At 35.0% G+C, this 25,518-nt stretch overlaps 1 protein-coding gene across 5 annotated transcripts in view; it reads right to left on the reverse strand.

Annotated features, from left to right (window-relative positions):
* Positions 1-2,759: 2,759 nt before the first annotated feature.
* The window catches only part of LOC127877616 (furin-like protease kpc-1), a 124,785-nt gene continuing 102,026 nt past the window's right edge, over positions 2,760-25,518 (reverse strand). Inside the window, exons 11-17 of one of the 5 annotated variants that reach the window (XM_052423666.1) lie at positions 24,771-24,888; positions 23,966-24,267; positions 22,198-22,236; positions 16,532-16,666; positions 13,635-13,766; positions 12,586-12,615; positions 10,870-11,007 (exon numbers count right to left, since the gene is read on the reverse strand). In XM_052423666.1, the coding sequence (XP_052279626.1) occupies positions 12,596-12,615; positions 13,635-13,766; positions 16,532-16,666; positions 22,198-22,236; positions 23,966-24,267; positions 24,771-24,888 (746 nt within the window). In that variant the 3' untranslated portion in view covers positions 10,870-11,007; positions 12,586-12,595. Of the gene's footprint in view, positions 11,008-12,507; positions 12,546-12,585; positions 12,616-13,634; positions 13,767-16,531; positions 16,667-22,197; positions 22,237-23,965; positions 24,268-24,770; positions 24,889-25,518 lie in introns of all 5 variants that reach the window. The other 4 variants (XM_052423665.1, XM_052423661.1, XM_052423662.1 and 1 more) reach the window with 4 other exon arrangements.

Genomic DNA, 25,518 nt, shown 5'->3' on the forward strand with positions numbered 1-25,518 from the left:
TCCAAACCTCCACTAAGATTTTGAAACCTAAACGGGGACCCTAAGTTGAAGGTCAAAGGGGTCAAAATTTGTTTGTGTATGGAAAGGCCTTATCCATATGCATACCAAATATGAAGGTTACATCTGAAGCGACATAGAAGATATGAGCATTTATCCAAACCTCCACTAAGATTTTGAAACCTAAACGGGGACCCTAAGTTGAAGGTCAAAGGGGTCAAAATTTGTTTGTGTATGGAAAGGCCTTATCCATATGCATACCAAATATGAAGGTTACATTTGAAGCGACATAGAAGTTATGAGAATTTTTCAAAAAAGTGTGACAGACAGTGCGATCACTATATGCCTACCTTCGGGGGCATAAAAATTATTTACCAAGTGACTTCATGGGTACATTGATCATGACTGGCAGATGACCCCTATTAATTTTCAGGTCACTAGGTCAAAGGTCAAGGTCACAGTGACTCGAAACAGTAAAATGGTTTCCGGATGATAACTCAAGAATGCTTACGCCTAGGATCATTGATCATGACTGGCAGATGACCTCTATTGATTTTCAGGTCACTAGGTCAAAGGTCAAGGTCACAGTGACTCAAAACAGTAAAATGGTTTCCGGATGATAACTCAAGAATGCTTACGCCTAGGATCATGAAACTTCATAGGTACATTGATCATGGCATGCATATGACCCCTATTGATTTTCAGGTCACTAGGTCAAAGGTCAAGGTCACAGTGACTGGAAATAGTAAAATGGTTTACGGATAACTCAAGAATGCTTATGCCTAGGATGATGAAACTTCATAGGTACATTGATCATGACTGGCAGATGACCCCTATTGATTTTCAGGTCACTAGGTCAAATGTCAAGGTCACAGTGACAAAAAACATATTCACACAATGTCTGCCACTACAACTGACAGCCCATATGGGGGGCATGCATGTTTTACAAACAGCCCTTGTTTTATAACGCAGTAATGGAAACGGGCTATAAGCCAAATGTGAAGAATAGGCTAGCATGTTACGACAACCATGTATATGTTACATCACTTAAAACAACAAGAAAAGTAGGCGTCTTTGCAAGCACTCTCTCGCAGTTGGAAGCACCAGGGATTCCACTAAATAATGCAAATCCCCACCTCATCATAAATTTTTCCCTGGTCATATGTTCGTAAACACTTTAAATAATTTGATGAACCCATAGTTAAAATGTACACTTAAATATTTTATTGAGAATTCATTTGTAAATGAATTTGACAAAAAAATACATGTTTATTTTGTGTGATAACGAAATCGAAGTGTGACACTTCACGCGAAAATTATGTCATTAGAAAATGCATTGTGGGAATGTTTTGGTTAAATTTACCGGTGGTTGAATTCAACTTTGCGCTGTTAGGTTACTTTGCGGTATATCGTTTTTATACAATCAATTTACCTTGAAGGTTACTAAACCTGAATAACCTGAAACTTACCAAGGTTTGAAAGTTACCGAGCGGTAACTTTAACCAGTGTTTATACAGTCGGGTGCTGGAAACTCATTCGGTTGTGCTGAATAGCAAATAAGAGATTCAATTCCCTGCTGAGAAAAATAACTAATGGGGGGGGGGGGGTTGGTCTAATCCTTACTACAGCCATTCTCCCGCTTCCTCTGATTCAATTAAGCCAGTTTCAGTAACAGGCATAACAATGCACTTCGTACAGGTTAACCAGCAAACCCAAGAGATGAGTGTAAGTTTGTTAACCATTAACCACTTAGAAAGGTATTGACACATTTGTAGTCCCTTAGAAAGTTATATTTAATTTAAGACCTTTCTTTCTAGATTAAAGTTTTTAAGGCTTCAATTCAATCATTTAGATACTGATGAGCAGCAAACAGGATTAAACCTGAACTGACTGCTAGTTACTCGCAGGCTGGTCTGTTTTTATGCTGTTTGCACATAAGCCATTTTGACTTTGCTTCTGAGTGGGAAAGGGTTAATTGAATCACAGTAATATGACTGAAATACTTTTTAAATGGTGGAAAATCCAATTAAACAAACACAACTTTTTCATGCTTGCCTTTGTCTGTTATGAAAAGCATTTCATTTATTACAGTATTGTGGTATATTTATGCAAAAATACAGTGCCTAGATAATTTAAGCTAGGAAATGTAACAGTAAAATCTTCAGATTTTCAGTGTTTACTAGTTCCAAGCACTCTTGAACTTGTATCGGCTTATTATTCATTTAGACACAGATTGCGTTTCCTGCTGTGTTACCTGAAATTTATTTGAATGCATTAATTAGAAATCAATCTCATGATCGCAAAGTCAACGCCGTGTATTTGTCTACTCAACGCCATAAGGCATTTTATCGCTAAAATACCATTTTTTTAATAAACATATTATGCTGAAACCAATCATCTAAATGTGTATGATTAATTCAGTCATTTAAATTATTTCTTTGGTATCATTAAAGTATAATTGAGCCTTGCTTGTTGAAAACCGGGCGTAGTGGCACGCACAATCTAATCTGGGACAACACTTCACCCATATGCATTTAGCCCCGTTTTGCCATATCAAACCTCAATTTATTTTAGAAACATACATATCATTAGTACCTTTTTCTTTAGATTACAAAAATTTAGTCAAAACATAATCTCAAGGTTAGATCTTTTAATAAACAGGACAATTTTTTTAATAAGCCACTGCAACACTTTATCAAAGGTTTTCCTGTTCCTAGAGTATGGTTTGTTGAAATGAAAATTGTAAGAATCAACAACAACACTTAAATTCATTATTGTATTTGCCATATAGACAAATCAATGCAAAATTGGCTATTTAAATATTCACAAAAATTTACATCTACCTTGTATAACATTGCCAATACCTATACTTAATTAAACATTTATCATGTCAATATATATATATTTATATAAGTAACGGAAAACTGCCATTTATTACAATAGAAGACATATTAGCTTGCGTATATCATACAACACAAACAGCCAAAAAAAATGTAGAATCATAATGATGGGAAATTAGTAAAATGTCCTAATATATTTTGAAAAAGGAAAATAGATATGTGTCCATCGGACATGGATGTCCCCACTTTATTTCACTAGAAACAGAAACAAGTGTTGTTTGTCAGACATAATGCAAACAATTATTACATCATGTATGTACCAGTACTTTTTAACACATAAAGCTTATTTTACATAATGTGACATAAATTTTTAAGCAAGCACCATAGTTGGTGCTTTCAGTATGCCATCTTGTTATGATGCAATTGCACTATTAAGAAAGAGAACCAAAAGTCACATTAACATAAACCTCACTTATACCTTATAAGGGCTTTGTACACAATTTGTGAGTCCACTGTGACCTTGACCTCAAAGCAACCAACATGGTTCTTTCATGCAAGAAATCTTCCAGATATTATGATTATTTGTTATTATTTGCACAAGATATACGCAATATAGAGAATACGCACAAACTCCATGGGTCCACTGTCACCTTGACCTTAAAGTGTGAAACATAGTTGTTGAAGGCAACATATCGTCTTGATATAATTATCATTTAGCTTTTCTATTTAGATACCCATCATGCACAACAATGTTATTGGCGACACACAAACATGAATTTCACTATATACTTATAAGGAATTAAAAACAAAAAAGTTTGTGTCTACTGTGACCATGTCCTTGAAGCGAGCGACATTGTTGATGCACGCAACATGTCTTGATTAATGATCATTTGTGCTTTGTTATTATGCAATCCCATCATTCACAACAAAGTTATGGGCCAGTCACAAACATGTACTTCACTATGTTTACATTGAGGAATATGCAAAACGTTGGTGTAAACTGTGGCCTTGACCTTGAAGGGAACAACATGGTTGTTGAACACAACAAGACATCTTGATATGATAATGTGTGCCAATTTATTTTAAAATCCCATTGTGAGGAACAAAGTGATGAGCCAGACACAAAATGTCCCAAACAAACAACTACACACAGACAGGGCAAACATTATATGCCCTTCCGCCATTATCATGACAGGGGCATACAAATGTTAACGGTCATAGAGCTATTTTGATTATCAAGTCAATAACAAGCAATTAATTTGTGGAACTTAAGTAAATACACTAATACAAGTCCCAGTCAACAAAACAATTGTGCAATTATAATTACACTGCAACGCCGATATATCGCGGTTGGTGGGGTCCAAATATCGCGAGCGCGATATATCCGGCGCGTGATATAGAGTTTGTAACTCGAGAAATGTCTAACTTAATCGTATCCGCGATTAATTTGTCAAATTTCCCCAATGTTTTCATTTTATATGCGGCGCTGCTATATATTTGTATCGTAATAATTGCAAACCAATTCTTAGATTACATTTTCATAACTACATACGTATCTGTATTAGTTTTGTCGTAAACCAAAATGTTAATTATATATTTTTTTACTTTCAGGTACGATCGCTCGCGAATCAGCTTAAAGAAGAATTATGATTGTCAAATACGCATTTACCGTTACAAATAGTCTTATAGAATACATAGGCTGCATGCCACTTTTGTTTACATTTGTTTTTATTTTATATTTACAGGCATACCGAGATATCAAGCAAGAAGAATATGCAGTCCGAACAAAAATACAGCGGACAATACGATTTATTTAATTGTTTAATAAAGCATATGTACATGTTTATTTATATGGTGTTCATATGAACATTTACAAATACAAATACATTTACAAGAACAAACATTTATATAGATAAAAACAATTATATATACACATATTTACGAGAGCATACATATTAAAAACACACATCATTGTCTTTCAAAATTAAAAAAGTCAGTTAATTCCTTTTGTTTCAAGGATGATCGTGCTTCTGATCTCGCACGGTAAAGTGCATTTCTAAAATGCATGACTTCAGCTGGGGTGCTTTTCGCAGATTTCTCTACCCAGCGTAACCCCACCTGAATGCAACGCACTACTTCTGCCATAGCTTTTCTTCATCTTTTAGCCACCCTCTTAACGTACCTTCGGGGACAGCAAATTCCTTTATTATCGATGTACGGGATTGACCAGCCTTTATCTTGTCTATAATCTCGATCTTCTCAACAATCGAGAACTGTTTACGTTTGCGTGTGACACTATTGCTCGTATCCATATTTGCGATTTATTTCGTGTACAGAGACAGAATGACCAGTTGCGAAATTTAACGCTTTATATACCAGTAAACTGCCATTATTACCTATGCAGTGACACGAATTGCTCATTTCTTAACTGTTAAAAACAACACCGTCCGAGTGCAAACAACGCTGTCACTTATCGACTGTTTTTCACGCTTCATTGCGTGCCAAATTAAACCGCGAAATATAGGGTGTTAATACTAGGTAGAACCGGTTTTTTGCTTAAGTTAGCGAATTCTCAGATTAAAACATGTCATTTAGTGATCATGCTTGTTGGAATTTTGGGATCCATAGCCAAAGCGCGATATATTGGACAACGCGATATACCGGTCCGCGATACATCGGCGTTGCAGTGTACCAGACTACTAAACAATGTACATTGGATCAACCAAATATTCCCTAACATCTAATGGATAACAATGAATATCTATAATTATATTGATTAAACAAATAGAACCTGAGTTGCAACAAAAACACATAACAAAATTAACAAACACATTGTGTAAACACTTTGATAACAATCTGCAACAGATCTTTGATACGGAAATGGATCCATTCACACCTCAATAATAACAAAAGACAAAAGGATATGAACTATTACAATCGTACTATGTCTTTCATGAATAAAACTCATACAAATGTGCTGTTTACCATATACATGAATCTTGAGATATGAAAACAAAATGACATTTTAGATAACCTCATAGAAAAACTCCACCTTTTGCTTACGCTATCATTTAAGACAACAAGCCAAATACAACTTTTTGTTAGCATTACTTCACATTTCAATGTTCATACATAAATGTTGACAATCATAAATAATGGTGCAACTTTCAAACCAATTCCAATATATGTTTGGCAGTTGTGCTCTTGTGAAAACAAGTTTGGTAACTAGTCTAGTGAATTTAATACTACAAACAAATAGATTAACACTATAACACAGGGCATAACATGAGGCTAATCATGTTAAAGCCGAGCTCCATACATATGAATAGCGTGCCATTCCAAATCATCAATTACAAGTGTTTAGACTGATCCAGGGTGACACTTTCTGCTTTTAAAAAAAGGAAGTCATTTTTAAATCAAATATGGGCAGGCGTGCCATATTGGTACAGCCTTTGTGGACTGCATAGGCGGAATGTGCCGTAATGGTCAGCCTTTGCAATCTGCATAGGTGGAAAAAGCTTTATTTGTACTACCTTTACCAACTGCATATTATATAGGTTCTGCCTTAGTATATTGCCTTAACAGAAAGTGCAGACTGGTTCAGCCTTTGCAGATTGTACAGTGATCCAGATGGACATTTTACCCACATACATTTGACCTGGAGTTCTCAGGCAAACCCTCATATGTTTATTTGAAAATGTTCTTTCATTTACAAGACCATTGAACACAACATGGTTTGACATAAATGTACAAAATCAGTCTTAACGACAAAATTTACAAGAAAACAAACACACTTAACAAATAATACTTAAACATTGTATATAACTTACAAATTGTATTGATTGCAAACAAGAAAAGAAAACACATAGTTTAAAATGAATATAACAAAATGAAATATTTTTGGTTTTGGTGTAAATTGAGGTAATTTAATGGACATACTGTGTCACTTGCACTTTTGTGGCACATTTATTTTTAAGCAAGAAATAAAATGACTATTTAAGCCATTTGAATACAAAAGTGTATCTTTCCACAAACGTAGCTCCAGACCAGTGGATACCCTGGCTTGTCTGGAGCTAAGCAGGCCGAAATATTGCATAAGACCCATTTATGCATGATGCAGGTCTTACTAAAATGTTCCTTACGTCAATTGCATTATTTGGCTAAGGGCTCACTACAATGTTTTATATGAGTGAGTGTAACACTAGCAGAGTATGTGGCATATTTAAACGAAGAAAGCAGATTGTTGGGAAAATGTAGCAATCCATAAAATAAATACAAACATAGTGCTGAATGTCTCTAGTTGAGTATTATATGGAAAAGTGTTTCATTATTTCTAGATTTTCTGTACTATCAAAAGAGAAATTTGAAAATTTGATAGGTTTACTATTTACATATACTTTAAACAAATATGATAACATTTACTGCAAAAATTAACACACAAAAAACTTTATTTTTGAAGATTCGAGAAATGTTTACAACATTGTGAAGAAACACTTTATCTTGTGACTTTATCAGATAAATATTAAACATCAATGATAATTAAATCAGAAGGAAACCTTCACAAAGCTATTTTTGTTTGCTTTTATCACAAGGTCAGTAATCCAATGAAAGATGCCATAATTAAAAATACAAACCAAATACTGGCCAAAATACACAATCATCAACATAAATACATAATTACAGTTCAGTGAAAGACACACAAACCTAATTTAGTTAAAAACATAACAAGTAAACTGCGCTGAACCTGCTTAGACAAACTGCATGGGTGACAGTGGCTAGTTTATGGAACAACAGGATGCTGCAGATATCATGTTAAAAAAAACTTTACTTTATTAATAAATTGTAATTTAAACAGCAGAGCAATTGATTTGCAAATTAGTCAAGCCAAAAGAAAAGCTGTTGTGTAGAATATGAAATATTATGGATTTCATTCTTTCTCGTTTAACCTTGGCTGTATTTGGCATTATGCTTGACAAAAATATAATAAAGTGATCAATATTTGACAGTTAGGGAAGAGGTAAATGTTATATGCAAAATGATAACAGTGATAGCTACAACAGAAAGCAATCAACAGCTTATTTTGGCAATAATTTTTTTTATTATATACCTGCTTTATGTTCCCAAAAAAATACAAATTGTATCAATCAGTAAAATACAACTGCACAGAAATAATTCCCATATTATGCTACTCGCTAGTTTTTCAATTCCGTTTTACCATACTAGCAGTACATCTTTTAACGGCGTCACTTTGAATGCAAAAAATTATAAGAGCATTCTTGGTTAATTATGAACTACTTTTTTTTTTTAACTTAAATGATTCAAAGTTGTATATAATAAAAGGAATATTACACAAGTCAATTGTTACAAGTGTTTGTATTAGTCTTGTGGCTTGCGCTATTTCTTATCACACTCGAGGCTCCGCCTCTTGTGAGATACATCATCACACAAGCCACTCGACTGATACAAACACATAGAACAATTGACTAGTGAAATATTCCTTATTGATTTGCAATATTCAAAAATATTTTGTAAAACCTTTATATTTTGTTATTTAAACAATATTTTACATAATTAAGATTTGAAATACCACTTGTTTTAGACTTGAAATAAGCAAATTGTTTTGAAACTTGTTCGCATAATTGAAAAAGATTGCTGAATTGCTGAAAACTGTGAAAATTGGTCTTATGCCATAAGCTGCAAGGTGAAGTCCTTTCAGGAGTTACCCTATCAATAATGCGACTGCAAAACCTGACATGACTATAGCCAACAGGACAGCTCCTGACCAGACTGGACGAATGCAGCACGTGGCTCATACACAGCACATCCAGCAACTCCCTCTCATCCCTCCAATACATTACACATATATCAGAAACTGAATTTTATATTCTTTAATTTAAGTTTTATATTTAATTTTGTGAATATTAAATTTCAATATTTAACAACACAACAACTATCAAGTTATTATATTTAAAAAAAACAACAGTTTTGCTTGAAAAGAAACATCTCTTGACCATACAAAACAAGAAACCATCGGAGACGGGTGTTGCTCCCCAAAGTTTTTTTTTGTCACAATATTGCACTATATATTCAGATAAAAGGAAATGTCTAGTAGTTGGGGGGACAAGAATTGCACTATATGTACAGTTTATAGAAAATTTCAAAGGGCTATAACTCTGTGAAAAATCATTCGACCAGAACCGGCTGATAATATGCACATCTTCTCTTGGTAGTGAAGCTTCCCATAAAGTTTAATTGAATTCCGGTCATTAATTGCTGAGAAATAGCCCGGACAAAAATTGTGCACGGACGGATGGACACACACACAGACAGACGAAGCGGCGACTATATGCTCCCCTAAAAAATTTTGGGGGAGCATAAAAATCTACTTAAAAGACCAATTAAAATAATATTTCCTCAGGTATTTTGCAAACATTTAGGTTAGAGTGACAACACTATTACTGAAGAAAATGACTTCAATTGACCATTGATCAGCACACAAGAAAAAGCCATAGGCCAGGCAAGAAACAATATCTGAAAAATAATATCATTGCACCATACCATGACTGGAGGCCAGTATGACTGCAGACCGGTCTAACTGCAGACCACTTTGACAAAAGACCAGTATGAATGCAGACCAGTTTGACTGCAGACCAGTATGAATGCAGACCAGTTTGAATGCAGGTCAGTATGAATGTGGTAGGAAGAGAACTAATCGTCAAGAGGCAATATCATGAAACCTGCATGCACTGGCACTCTAGCTCAGAGTACATGCCTATTGCACAAACCCTCACGAAACAGATAAATACGAGTGTGTCAGGCAATACTGAGACAATACAAGGAGAATTTAAGATGTCAAACAATAAATATTGGAATAATTGCATGTAGAAGAAAAGGCTTGCGATACAAATGACAGATATAATCATGAGATATATTAATAGTAAACATATTAATAGAAAGTACTTTATGCAAACATCTAACACAATTTCATCTTCATTACAATGTTCACAGCATCATACTATAAATACAGATATTGGACTAATGCTGACTTACAATATAAATTTAACAATTACAGTCACATTTACCAGTAACACATGTTCATAAATATGTACATTTACATACAACAAGCTGTAACAACATTGACAAGGTGAATAATTGCTGTACAAATACTAGTGCCTAAGACTATTGACACTACGGGCCGTATGGAAGCTGGGGTGTCCCGGGATACCCATCAGTCCAGCAGGCAGACTCGCATTCCGGGACATATCTTTGCCAGAGCTAGCTTTGTAGTTGACGTCATTAGGGCTCCCACTGGCAGCCAATTGGACACTATCATTTTTTGGTAGGTCTTTCCCAATAGTTTGAGTCAATGTGCTGTTTATATCATAGCTAACATAACTTTCCATGTACTTGCGACCACTACTGCGGTCAGACATCCTATTTTTCCTATGATCGCTATGGTGCTTTTTAGAGTAATTGTCGCTGGACAGGCTATTGCGGTCCTGGACGCTGTCACTGAGGCTGCTGCCCCCGCTGTTACGTACAGGGTTGTTCCGACTAGTTGACCTGTCCAGCTTGTATGACTCTGTCAAGTCTTTTAAATGGATTTCATTTTCTAGCTGATTCACACGGACTGTACACAGTGGGTCCTGACTCTCTGGTATACTGGCATGTCGGAAGTTACGATTGCGAATAATATCAAAGTTATGGAGGTCATTATCCAGATCCTCTTGCGTCAAATTAATGCCATTGTACTCACACTTGTTAGCGTCAAGCTTACTTCCCTTCCAGCACAGCATGCGCCGGTCACGGGCGTGCAGTAGCCCAAATATAACACCAAACAACACAATGGCAGCTATGCACAGCACTATGACCCAGATAAAGAACCCTAGCATGTCCGGGTCGAGAAAATTCAGCAGTAGCTTCTTCTGACAATGGCCCTCCTGTTTCTCATATCCGTCTGTGCACTGGAAACATTCTGATTCTCTAGGACCCTTGCAGGTCCGACACGCCTCGTGACAAGGATTGCACACGCCCTGGCGCTGGTACTTGGAATTATTGATTGAGGTATTTTCTGTTGATCGAAGACGCACCATCTGCATCATGCCATAGTAATGTTCCGGACAGTTTGCCACACACCCGTCCTTCAGCTTGTAGTATCCAGGCCGACATTCTGGAAAACACATTGTAATTAGTTATAGCACATACCTTTAAATACAATATTAACCTTAATGGAAATTATTCCATTTTTTCTTATATATTAAAAAGCCATGTTTGTTATGTTTATTTCAGTAAGGGTTTTGCTTGTTCATCCTGAAATACTGGACAATTGCACTAGAATTTTTCATCTACCATAACAGAGTTGAAATTCTTGTTATATATGAATTACGATTTGAAATTATGGGACTTACACATTTAGTTGAATAAACAAGCCAATAGAATAACATTGTGTACCTATGATGGGCCTGATAATATGTCTATAGACATTGTTTTATGACATAATATCCTACCGTAACCCAAATTCGACGACACCTAAATTCGACGATGTTCGATTTGTATTGATTAAATGGATGATTATTGTCTTGGAATCATTTCAAAGTAATACAGCCGAGTTTAAAATTATTATTTTGTGCTATTAAACATTTCATTATTTCTTTCATTATTTGCTAAATATTGCTTCATGTAACCATTACATCGTCGAATTTGAGTCACACTGGGATAAATTTCATTGATTTCCTGAAAACATTATAATGTTACATATTTTAATCAATTAATAATTGTGCGTGTCCATGTTTACGTTTTGTTCAAGTAATGAGTAAAATGAGATAATTAATGGATCTTTCTTTATATGATATTATATTATACCAACACTGGCATGGTAAGAATAATCATGTACAGAAAGAACAAGTTTACAAACATAAACAGTGATAATATTTTTATTGAAACATGCAGTAACAGCATAATATAAAACATGTCATATGCAAAATGTGTCTTATGTACGATGCGGCCAGGGTAGCTTCTGACAAAATGAGACCATGAAACTTAATAAGCAGACAGGGTAGCTAATGACCAGATTGCGCTGATGCGCAGGCTGGTCTCGAGCTACAGTGGCTAAGTCATGCATAAGACCCATTTTTGCATGACACTGCTCATATATTAATGAATTGGTTATGAATAAAAACATTGGAAAAGAAAGCAATACATGTGAATGACAGAAGAAAGTTTAACAATCAACTAGAAGATCGAACAAAAACTACATCAATTAAAACATTGTTTGTAGATATCTAACAATAAATTCGGTAAAAAATGCAAATAATGATAAACATTTGTGCATTATTTCGCTTTGTTGAATACCCATGTGTGGTATACTGTTACACTCTATGATAAATGTAGTATATGTATTGAACCAACATGGCTTAAGAGATCCCACACCAATAATGTGCTTGTGTTTCTAGATAGATATGCTGCATTAACAATGGTTAATTTGAACATAAATCTGCATAAAGTGTTCTCAGAATTCCCCAAGGATCGAAAAGCATGTTAACACAACACATTTAAGGTCAGAATAGTGTACTTCAATCCACTTTCCCATACCAGACTATGATGCAACAAACAATATTTCTATTAAATGTAGAAAAGATGACTGGCATTGCTTTTTGAATGTTCAACTTACCTCTTACCAAGCAAATAGTCGGCCCAGAAATATAGCAACTTAAAACAAAATAAAACTAAAATTCAACAAGAAACTTACCTATTAAACTTCAGTGTTCTACTTTTTTCTCTACATAAACACAAGTTGTCTCCCTTATTTGTTTAACTAAGAGTTCTTTATGACATCCAATTTGATGTCTTAACCATCAAATATTTGGTTAAATTATATCAACTAACAGTCAAGGTTGTGATAAAACAATACTTACAATTAACCAAAGTTTAATGTGTTTGATTTCTTTCTCAAGTTTTCACTTAACTTCATTCCAATAGGTTGTGTGCGGGTAATCATTATACATGAGGCATGTCAGGGTTTTATGCAGATAGATCAAGTGTCATCTACGACAGACCTGATCTACAACTACACTTTATGCCATTTATCCCATTTCTGCCAAGTGGACTCTCCCATCCTTCGAAATTGGATCCATTTATTTCCAAAATTAGGGATGTCTAGTATATTTTTTTCTATATTTAGAATATTTCTTACAGAAATTCCTTTAAGCAAACAGTGCAGACCCAGATGAGACGCCACATCATGCGGTGTCTCATCTGGGTCTATGCTGTTTGCAATGGCCTTTTTTCTGGACGCTAGACATACATGGGTTAAGATGTGATGAAGTTTCCTCTAACCATTAATACACAATGGACCTCAAGTGCTCAAGTTCCATCCTGGATTAGCCTGTTAAGACTCACAGACTTCATACATGACCCATTATTCAAGTGTACTAAGGCCAGTTATCCCTTACTACACCTCATATTCCACTGCTGAGGACAGGATTTTTATGATCAAGGAATAATAAGCAATGTTTCAATGGGTATGGTATATTGACTGGAATATATAGCATTACCCACAAATATAATACTGAAGAATAAAGGTTTAGACCCAACAAAAATATTGCATGAGCTAAGCGTTAAAAGACATCTATTGACGTCAAAAACTTAAGAAATCAGTCAATAGAAATAAAGTTCACAATCCCACGTCAGGTACAAAGTAAAATTAAAATTAAAATCTTCCAGAATGGTAGTCTCAAAAGCCTTAAAATGGTTCAATACAAATGGTCCCAGTTCCTGGCACGCTATGCCATTACCTACCTATGCAGACTCCATTTGATGTAATGCCACTGCAGGTGAAGGGTTGGTCCGAGTTTACAGGCGGGGTGACATTGTACGCCTGGGGGTGAGTCTTAGTGCCCATCAACACCAGCTTCCACTCTGTCAGCTCAGCTGTAACAGGCACATATAACATGTAAAATACATATATGTGTGCACACAAAAAATGTGATACATGGTGGTGTTATTTTCTCCACCTGAAAATAGTAAAACCTACAATAAATGTGAAACACATAAAAAGTAGGGACAAAGCTTAACAGAGTGGCGGGGTGGGGGCCTTCCATTTTTATACCACACCCTTTTAAAATATTCCCCCCCCTCCCATTGTTTCGCCGCACTCCACTTCAATATGACCAACCCTTTTTGTCCCCTATTTATTTGTCTATGTTTTCATTATTACAGTCACACCAAACTTGTTAATATTGACTTCTGATAATTTGTATTGTAACAACTAAAGCATATTATAATTCAGATCGCTACATCATCTAATTTAGATTTTATCGCAATCTTTGAACAGATCACTGATTGCAGAGTTGCTAAGTTGTCAGATTCTTACATGTTTTAAGTTTATTTAGCAAAACCTGGTAGTTTGATTATGTTTAATACTGCATAAAAATATTGAGTAATTCCTTGTGAAATTTAAACGGCAAAAAAATAATGATTTTTCTTCACCAAATACATAAACTGGTAAAGCGTAGCTCTCTCACAAACTGAAATAATTTTAACTGTTATTCAAACTTTGAAGTCATCAAATGTTCTCAATGTTCACAACAACAATTAAAACAAGGATATATTGATATGTCTGCATGAAAGCTCCTTTATATCTGTGTTGGTCAAACAGTGGGTGGGGTAGCAGGTGGGTCAGCAACAAGCAAGAGACAAACATGTAACATGGAGGGGGACAAAATGGCTGTGAACATTCTGACGGGTATTACACTTCAGGACTGCAAATATTGAAACCATTAAAGTAGTGAGTGAACAATTTGAAATACACAAAATTCAACATATCAATGGCAAAACTTTATTTTTGGCAGATTAAAACTCTGCAGTTAAAAAAAACAACCAACCTTTTCTTCCATGGAGGAAGCAGTAAAATGTAAAACATTAACATACACACAAAAGAACTGAATGTCATGGACTTATAAGAATATCAAAATTGAAATATTACAGTATTACTGATAAAAACATATACACTAACAAAAGTCACAATATAAAAATTCTTGTAGTTTAAGAACATTGTCACAACATTTAGATACTAAACAAAACAATATGACTAAATTTTTCAGTATGTCACATGAGTTTGGTAATTTTGAATTTTAAACATACATGTAGCATAAATATCATTTGTATTTAACCTCACTAGTTTTTACATGACATTCTCTCGAGTTTGTTTTGCAATTAATTATTCTGCAAAAATTCGTTGCATAATGCTTGTTTTAAAAATTGAAGTGAAATCATTAATTGTTAAAAACTTTAAATTGAAACCTTCATACCGGTAATTGCCTTTTGATGATTTGTGATCCAGTTTTAAACTAGTTAATATGATTCACTGTGTAAATTAAGCACTACACATGGACACAAAAACATATGAAGCAATAAAACAATTAAAAAAAATACACACTAAACACATAATAAACATAAAATTGCATTTTAGTTTTAAAGGCACAGACACCTAGGCTACAGATACTTGCACAATGCAAGGCAACACAACTGAGGAGCTCACACAAACCAAAATAAGTGCGGAACAGTTACAGTCATTAGTGAGTTAGTATGAACATGTCGAGCACTAAATGGCGCACAAAATCTAGACTAGCTACCACAACAACAAGCAGCATGCCAGTCATGTGATCGTCATGTGACCTGTCTAGTGTGGCAGATCCCCTCTTCTCTGGAAGTTAGAGACTCTCATAAGTAATCAAGGATACCATATAAACATAACACATGTGGTCAGCATAGTTCTAGAACACAAAAAGTGCTTATATTTGCTGTTTGCATCGCATTTCTTCACAAGGATAGTGATTGACTTTTTTTTAATTAAAACCTTTTTTTTTTAATTCTGTCTTAGTTTTATTTTAGTACACCATATTGTCCCATGCAAGCCAGACTGTTCATCAGCTTCTTTGCAGTCAAGGCTGTTTACCTGTTCTGGCTGACAAGGGGTTGTATGGAAAAAAAAATGTACACATAAACATTTAATATCACAATTGAGAGCATACAAAATGTTATACTCTTAAATCTATCCTTCCCACAAGGTTTCTTCTAGTGTAATTTGAAAGGTTTGTGATAAATCAAGTAATCAAAGAGAGAAAATAAACTTAATTCCATAGAACCATTAAACCAAACTGCATAATATTATTTCCAAATTAACATGTGACAATTTTTACCACTATTTTGATAAAAAATGTGCCTCTCAAAAGAGATTGAATCAGCCTCAGACTGAAGAACCACACCCCCTGCAAAGCTGTGAATAAAGTAAAATCGCTAAGGTGAGGCATGGCCAATGGGGCAACAGCTGACAGGTCACATGATCTGTGAGTCACATGACGGAGCCTTGCCTGAGGTGAGGTCTTTCTTCATCATCTGATAGTACTGTCGCGTCGACATGTTGTTCTGCTTGGCCAAAGTCTCAAACAGACACATATGCTTTTCATGGTCCGGATGAATCGTGAACGCTCCCTTCTTATTGTAAACATACTTCACATTATTTTGGCTTGTGCTTTTGCTTCCTTCGCTTGGCTCTTTTTTTGTCTCATTTATCTCTTGGTGCTCTTCACTTTTGATAGTAGTTTCCGGTTCAGCTGGTTTATCAAATATTTTGTAACTGATGCCCTCGCCAATAGGGCGATAGTAAGGAGAGAATGGCGGGGGGTTGTGTTTACGTTTTCTGCTGTTCTTCATGGTTGTGGGGGAGGGACTGGTGGTGGTGGTTGTGGTAGTGGTGGTGAGTGGTTGCTGCGGGTTACGCTCAGTCCCATACAGGACGAGAACCCAATCCTTGAGTCTCGCACCTCCGACTGAAAAAAGACCAGTGTTGCTATGGTTACACAGAGACTAGACACAAACAGTGCTTATTATCAGGCTGTTAGACACTTTCCCTCTCAGAAAAGCATTTTGAAGCTTTTGTAGTACATGAACCTTGAGACAATCAAACTAAAAATAAGACCTTTCTTACTTGATTTAAGCTGTAAAGGCTTCATTTCCAACACTAAGATACTGATAAGCTGCAAACATAATTAAACATGAACAGACTGCGAGTTATTCACACACTGTTCTGGTTTTATGCTGTTTGCATATAGCCATTTTCACTTTTTGTTTCTGAGTGGGAAAGGGTTAGAGATAAACATTTTCTAGTATCATTCACATGTTCTAGTATCAGGCAGTTAGTAATTATATACCAAGGTCTTTGTACAGTAACAAATAGGGGCAAATTGGTGATTTGCCAATACTCTAGAGACAAATATTTTCTAGCAGCATTCAGTTAATTATCATATACTATGGTCTTTGTTCAGAAACAAGCAGCACATATTCTTAAACTATATTTTAATAATACAAGTTATAAATGAAAATGATCAGTCAATCAGAGAGTTGTTTAAAAGAGACAAGACAACATTGATCATGTGCAACAAAAAAAAGGAAACTATTGTGATACTGTTAAACTAGTATAAAAGGAATTAACTTAATACACTAAAAACTAAAATGAAAAGCTTAACACAATCCTGGGAAAATTCAAATAGTAATGGAGATATCTAATTAAATTAATCTATAACCTTCTCTTTTTGTTTTCTTTTTATTAGCAACAAGCTTCAAAGCACAGACATTTTTAGTTTCTAGTTTTATTCACATTTTAATGCAGACATTATCAATGTTTCTTCCTGAAAGTGTTTATTGGTTTCCAGCATTTAATACATCTAACTCCAACACCATGGGTTTCCAACAAGGGGGCTATTATGGCCCTAAATTGCTCACCTGATATCAAGGAGTACAACAATTGAAGAAGATCTGACCTGATGACATGGTTTCTGGCTTCAGGAGGGCTATTTTTTAATTTGGCCTTGAGACAAAAGACCCTAGTTTCGCTCACCTAGTTTGTACCATTGTTAAACTCGGACCATGCATATTCTAAGCAAGTTTCATGTACACTATATACAAAATGTGACTTCTAGAGTTCACAAGGTTTCACTACAGCCATATTAGGAAAACTGCCATGCTTTGGGTGCCCATGTTTTTCAAATGACCAGAACCATTTTGAACTATTAAGATAAAATAACAAAAAATGTACAACACAAGTTTCATGAAGATTGGACAACAAATGTTACTTCTTGAGTGTTAACAATATTTCATGATAGCCATATAAGACAAATTGCCTGCCCTTTTGCAGCCATGTTTTTCAATGAACTGACACCATTTTCTAACTAAGCAGAGATATCATAAGAATATATGTTCTGACCAAGTTTCATGAAGATTGAACAAAATTGTTTGACTTTATAGTGTTCATAAGATTTTATTCCAGCCATATAAGGAAAACTGCCCAGCCCCTTGGCAGCCATGTTTTCCCAAAGACTTGAACAAAGAATAAGACTTCTAAAATGTTCATAAGCTTTTTTTATGAAATTTGATATAGTGTTTGACCTCATGTGACCAAGTTTCAAACTCAGACAACATTGAGAAAAATGTTGTGACTAAGTTCTAATGTTGTCATTAAGATTGGACAATGAATGTGGAATCTATAGAGTGTTCACAAGGCCAATTTTGACGATGAAGAACGGAAAAAGACAATCACAAAAGCTCACCATCAGCATGTTGTTCAACCCCCCACACTAGTTATGTTGAGAAAAATGAGTATGTTTTATAACAGGACTTCCACGGTCAGAGACATATGCCCCCCCAAACAGGGTTTTGAACTAGTGACCCCAATTTCAAAAGGGGACATCTACTGTCCAAGGCGAATGCATATGTGAATCAGTCAATTTGTTGACGAGTTATTGATTGGAAATGATTTTCACACTTATTGTGATGGTGACCTTGACCTTTGACCTAGCGACACCAATTTAAAAGAAGTCATCTACTTTCCAAGGCCAATGTGCATGGGAAGTATAGAGCCAATCAGTCAATCCGTTGACGAATTATTGTTCAGAAACAATTTTCACAATAATTGAGACAGTGACCTTGACCTTTGACCTAGTGATCCCAATTTCAATAGGGGTCAAGGCCAATGCACATGTGAAGTACCAAGCAAATCAGTCAATTAGTTGACAAGTTAATGAAGTTAATGATTGGAAACGATTTTCACAATTATTGTGACACAAACCTTGACCTTTGACCTAGTGACCCCAATTTCAATAGGGGTCATCTACTGTCCAAGGCAAATGCACATGTGAAGTATCAAGCCAATCGGTCAATTCATTGATGACTTATTGATCGGAAATGATTTTCACACTTGTTGTGACAGTGACTTTCGACCTAGTGACCCCAATTTCAATAGGGGTCATCTACTGTCCAAGGCAAATGCACATGTAAAGTTTCAAGCAAATCGGACAATCCATTGACGGGTTATCGATTGGAAACGAACTGGTCTACCGACAGACTGACAGACCAACCAACATCCAGCAAAACAATATACCCCCTCTTCTTTGAAGGGGGGCATAATAAAATGAATGTTGTTTACTGCTATAAATGGATATGGAAAATACTTATAGCAGAGAAATTATTACTAAATCAAGTAAAATATCCACAATTAAAGAAAGTACGTAATAGGTGATCTGTAAAAAATAGCAATAATAAGTTTGCAAAAATGTTTGACTTTGTTTAACAAAATGAAGAATGTGAAAAAAGCAAAGCATGTTACAAAGAACAAAACAGCTCAAAGTTAAAACAATCAAACAATACACACCAAAACAATGATACATGAAGCCTGCCTGACAAATAAGCAGTTACATCAGCGAAAATACACAAAGTAAGCAAACATAGGCAAAACATAAGTTGACAAACAAAACATAGACATGAAAATTGTCATCCCACTTAATGATCCCATATATTTTGGGATCCAAGACAACTTGTGTAGCCAGTAACCAAGGAGCATTCATGCAGCACCAACTTATGTTCAAATAAAATGTCATTTTCTTCCATAAAATAGTCAATGTAAGACAATGGGGAGGATATTTAAACATAATGTATACATAATGATGCAGAAATTAAGCAATTACATTTTATCAAGGTACCAAAGTGAACAATAAATAGTTTTGGTAACAAAAAATCTACCTCAGCCCAAAATTTTGTATAACTCATAATAAACTTATGTATCATAATGGTACACTATTTATTTGATAAATGTATCCCTGTTTTTTCCTCAACTAAAGATAAATGTATGTGGCAGTATGCATCCTCATTCATCATTTTCAGAACCATGACATGAAGTCACTTTTTTTTAATTCAATGGAGTTGAATTATTATTAGTTTCATACATTGAACAAATTTAATACCAGGTACTTCTGCTAATCTTTAAGCAAAAACACCATTAACTTCATAGAAATATGTATCTAATAACCCAAAAGTTAAAATTCTAGTCCATTTCATTTAGTCCTTCTACAATATTTTTCATTGACAAAATAAGTCCATAAAACTTCTGTATAGGTCAACAAATTGACCTTCCTTTTTCTGCATTTAATATGATAATAACCAAACAAACAACAATAGAGCAGTAATATATACTGCTCTGTTTAACTACAGATCTTTTTTTAATTTAATATTACTTATTTAATAAACATGCTTTTAAAAATCCTTAAATAAAGGAAATTTTTTTGTGCATATTTCTTAAGCAGTGAGAGTAAGTAAAGGCAATATAGACTTAGCAATTGTAGAATATTATTATCAATTAATTCAGACAATGTCAGAATGGTAGAGAAAGTAGGGCAATTGTTAGCAAAGTGTCATAAGAGCTGCATCATGAGAAAAATGGGTCTTAGTAACCATATACAGCCTTTGTAGCATTGGAGCAGTCTGGTCAGAAGCTACTCTGTTCCGTAAGGAGACCACAAAACTTGGCATGACTTAATAGTGAACAGGTTAGCTCCTGACCAGACTGCGCAAATGTGCACATGCACAGGCTGGCAAAGCTATGCTGGCTTTATACTGGCATAAAGGCCATTTTTGCATGACTAAGGTCATATGTGTATTTTATATTTAAAGCAATGTCATATAATAGAACTTGCATTTGCTTGATGAGAAATATTGCAGGGCTTCTTCTATGTTTATATACTAAAGAAATAACCGTAACAACTTCACAAAACCAACATGAGGATATAAGGTATGGTTATTATTTATTTGTGTATTTCTTATCTTTTGTATCAATCAAACCCACTTAATATATATTATAAGAGTTATTAACTGAAATTAAATTAATACTTTTCTTGTCTGTTATAATGATTATTCATTTGTTCCAATATTGTTTTACACACAATAACTTTTATTAACAACCAACTGCCCAAATAAAAATTGCAGGAGTTTTTTTACAATTTTGATTATAAATTAAGCACCTGAGTACCAGAGTACCTATTCCTACCAAAGCCTAATTATGTTTTGGAACATCCAATAAGGCTGTGTGAAGCTGACAATACCAATACTGGGACACGTCTTATTAAACATCGTACGACATAACATTACAAAAACAGTGTTGGAAAAATGCATATGTGCTAAGGACAATCTATGATTAATTATATGAACATCGTTCTGAGAAAACTGGGCTTAATGCATGTGCGTAAAGTGTAGTCCCATATTAGCCTGTGCGGACATGCACTCTGCCCAGTTTCTCATATAATCATGCCTCACTCCGGGGAAAAAGGGCTTCATGCATGTGCGTAAAGTATCATCCTTGATAAGCCTGTGCTTTAAAGGAATTTTTGTTTATAGAAAGTCTCTTCTGAAGAAGAATATAGTCTAGGCGCAGTGTTGTTCTTGCGATGTGCACAGAATTATCTTGGAAGAAACTCTACTCACATGCATTAAGCACGTTTTTTCCAGAGCAGGCCTAAATTATATCATATGCTCATAAATTGTACTCATTCACATATTCCTAATTTCAGGAACATATTGATCATAAATGTCTTAATTTTAGAGTACACAATTAGGTCATAACGTAAACTTGTTGTAAGATCTTTGATAAGATCGGCCCCAGGATGACAATAGCTACAGATTGCTCATCATTGAGAAATATGACATCCTTCACTTTCAGAGGCTTTATACACAACATGGCATCTCCTCACTGCAGAAATTCATGATTCTTACAGAAATGAAAAAGTGCTATTCCCACATTAAACAGAATGGCTTGAAATTAGTTACCACAAATGGTTGATTTAACAATTCCAAAATGATAATGAACATTGTTCTGTAACTTTTACTTCATAAACTTTGCTTTACAATTCATTTAGTTGGTTCAATTTAACAATGTTACACTTCAGACACTTGGAGATCCGCACAATTTGTGTGAAAAGCCACAGAATTAGAAGGATTGCCTCCCCTTTATGACTAAATGTACACGAGCATCACTTACAAGTTTCGATATCGCCATTCAGATCAAAACTACCGTCAGCTACAAAGATATACAGGCTGGTTCATTAATAAAGATAATATAAATATGGAAAATAACTTATATTAACAGCATCTATACTATAAAACATCAGATTGATGTGTGGAAGCACAATAGTTACTTGAGCATAAAAATATATCTTCATGTAAATTGCAAATTCATTTTCACTATTGGTAACATATCTCACCAACTTTCTCTGGGTTTAAAAACATGTATCTATTTATAAACATTATTTTATCAAATCACAAAACAACACCAATCTGAAATACACACTTATTATAGCATCCGAGATAAAAACTGTTTCAGTAAACAATACCATTTTCCTTTTTAATATGATTACAACTTTTCCACCAAACACTAAAAGCCATATAGAATCTAGTCCATTAAATCGTCATTTTTACAGCTGCTATATACTGAAGCCCTTTAAGGCCAGAACACTACCTCATAACAGAGTCAATTTTATTGAGAAACTTTCTTGCAGAAAAAAGCATTTAAAGGGATTAACTTTCAATAATGATTATTGAAATTCAAACAATAAACTCTCAGACCAATGATAAGTCATTTTTGAGATAAGCATTAAGCATGGTAAAAAACAAGATATGTATCAATGGCTCACAGATGCCCCCTCATTCCATATCAATGGCGCACAGATGCCCCCTCATTCCATTTTTGTATATCTGAAAGTGTTTTGGGAAAAAAATACTGAAAAGTATTATTTTAAAGAAAATTCCTAAACCCAAGGGTAAATACTACTCAATCAATTGACCTAAGTGAAACTCCAACTTGATCTGAAGGTCATGTAGGTAGACTAACAACTCAGTATCAGGAAGCGTTTAAGAAAAAATAAATCCAATAAGTATTATTTTCAAGAATTTTTTTTTTAAGTCCAAGGCCTGTTTCTTCTTAAAAAATTGATAGACTGCATTGAAACTCAAACTTGAGCAGTAACTCATGTAGATAGACTCACACAACAACAATCAGGTAAATATCTGCACGCATTTATAAAAAAAAATTCGGAAAAGTATTATTTACTTCGCCAAAATCAATGGACCGCAACAAAACTCTAACTTGATCTGTAACTCATGCTGGTACACTCACATACCAAACATCAAAACAAAGTTTGTAAGGAAAAAAACGGACAGCCTGATGGACAAATTGACAGACAAACTCGGAGTCAGACTTCTATCTGACTGAAGGGTGGCATAAAACAAGGTTCATTTTCATGTGGTGAACAAAAAGTATGCACCAAATTTGTGACAAATTTGATGTGATTGGCTTTGTGTATGAGAAAGGAAATGTGTGACAGCACCAGAAAGGCGGGCCAACACAAAATACCAGTGCATCGTCAGAATCCAAAAAACAATTTGTCAATGCATGTTACCAGAGTATGTAATTCGTCAGCACTATATTATCTACTATGGAAGAATAAACTGTAGATGGTTTGCTTTAATAAATATTCTTGAGCACTTTTCTGACTAATCATATGACCCAATAAAACTGATCTGTGTCTTTTCAATACTCTTGTGGGTTCATTAACAATGTGCATGATAACACAGAATATATTGTAAAGGAGATTATCCATAACTGTTAACATGAGCTAAATGAATTTGATAAGCTTTGCAATATTTCAATAGAATCAAAGAGATGGGTCATTAATTATTCACATATCACCAACAATGAGTTCTGACAATGCAGCTGGTTGGGGCACATAAAGATCACATGTCCCACTTACATGATCGTGCTCCATTTTCGATGACGAGCACCCACTGACCCTTGGCAAGCTCGCCCCAGTTATGGGTGGTCATAAAGGCCCAGTTGTTGAAGCCCTCCTTGGAGTTATCCTGACTGCGCTTGGCCAGCAGGGTGGAGCGCGTTCCCATGGGAGAGGTGAGGTAGATCTGGATGTCGCCCCGCCTGCTAGCCTTCAGCGTGATGCGTGCCTGGACGTGCTCCAGATATTTGACCTCGTACTCTGTGCCTTCACAGCCGTCTGTGTACAGGGGAACAGAGATCTTGCCGTTCATGGGCACTGGTCTGAAACATGCAAGCAAAAATTATAGGCTCTTTTCTTCCAATCAATGAAATAACAAATTGTTATAAATTATACACTTACTCTACCATTTAACAAACTATCAAATGACTACACATTGGCATAATTGGCTAAAGAAATATTTATTTGGCTATTTTTTTCATTATTAACACTATACAAAATCTAACATGAATAGAATTTCTGTTCAACCATAAACATAGCAAAAGAAAATGTTCAGTCAAGAAGAATGCTCAGATTATGGAGGACTTTGATTTTTAAGGGAATTGGTAATTTTCAAAAGAACACTACCACTCCAGAACAATAGTTGTTGTTTGTCAAACAGTTACAAATAATCTTGACAAAATAACAATTATAGAGAATATCCAACATAAAGACACTATCAACATTAACATTTAAATATCTTTTTTTAATTATTAGCATTCAGTCTAAGAATTAAGAATTGGTTGGTATATAATGGGCCCAAGTCCATATTAAGAAGTTGAATTACTTGTTTGTGTCGAAGGAACGTATCTCACAGATGTGCTGTGGTGGGACAGTGGTCCAGTTACGTGCAAGCTGAACCATGGCTGCAGCATCCATCAGTCCGTAGCCAAATGAGTGACTCACTGTAACACACAGAATATGCAGAACAATTAAACAAATTATGGAATTACAACAATTGTTTTGCATTATGTTGACCCTGCTTGCACAGTTGGTAGAAAGCTGAACTATCAATATGCCGTTTTCTAGTTTAAATCCCTGCTTGGCAAACAATTCGGGATTTGTTATCAAATCATTGTTGCAGCTGTTCTCTCAAAACTCCTGAATCTAGTAAAATCTAGTAGTACAATTGTCAGTTAATGAAATCAGGTTTAGCAATTAATTAAACTGGTAAACTGCTTAGAGCAACAAGGCTTGCCCTGGAAAAGAAGTGAGTAGATTAATCAAGAGTCAAAAGAGGACAAAATCACTGAAAATGGAGAAATATCCTAACAAACACAAATCATCTTCATTCATTCATCAGTGATACAACAATTATTTGCTGATTGTGTAATATGCCAACAAAAATTGCTAAACAAGAGGCCCCAAAGGGCCCTGGGTCGCTCACCTGAGAAACTAAGATGGAAAGAACAAAGATTAAAACTCTTCAGCAAATATTTCAAATTATTGGTATGAGAAGACTGACTTTAAAAATAAGGTGTTCCAAAGTATTCACAATAGGCCTATACAGAAAAATTACCCCACCCACCCTGGCG

The sequence above is a fragment of the Dreissena polymorpha genome, chromosome 4, assembly GCF_020536995.1.
Source record: "Dreissena polymorpha isolate Duluth1 chromosome 4, UMN_Dpol_1.0, whole genome shotgun sequence".
In the NCBI taxonomy this organism is placed as follows: domain Eukaryota; kingdom Metazoa; phylum Mollusca; class Bivalvia; order Myida; family Dreissenidae; genus Dreissena; species Dreissena polymorpha.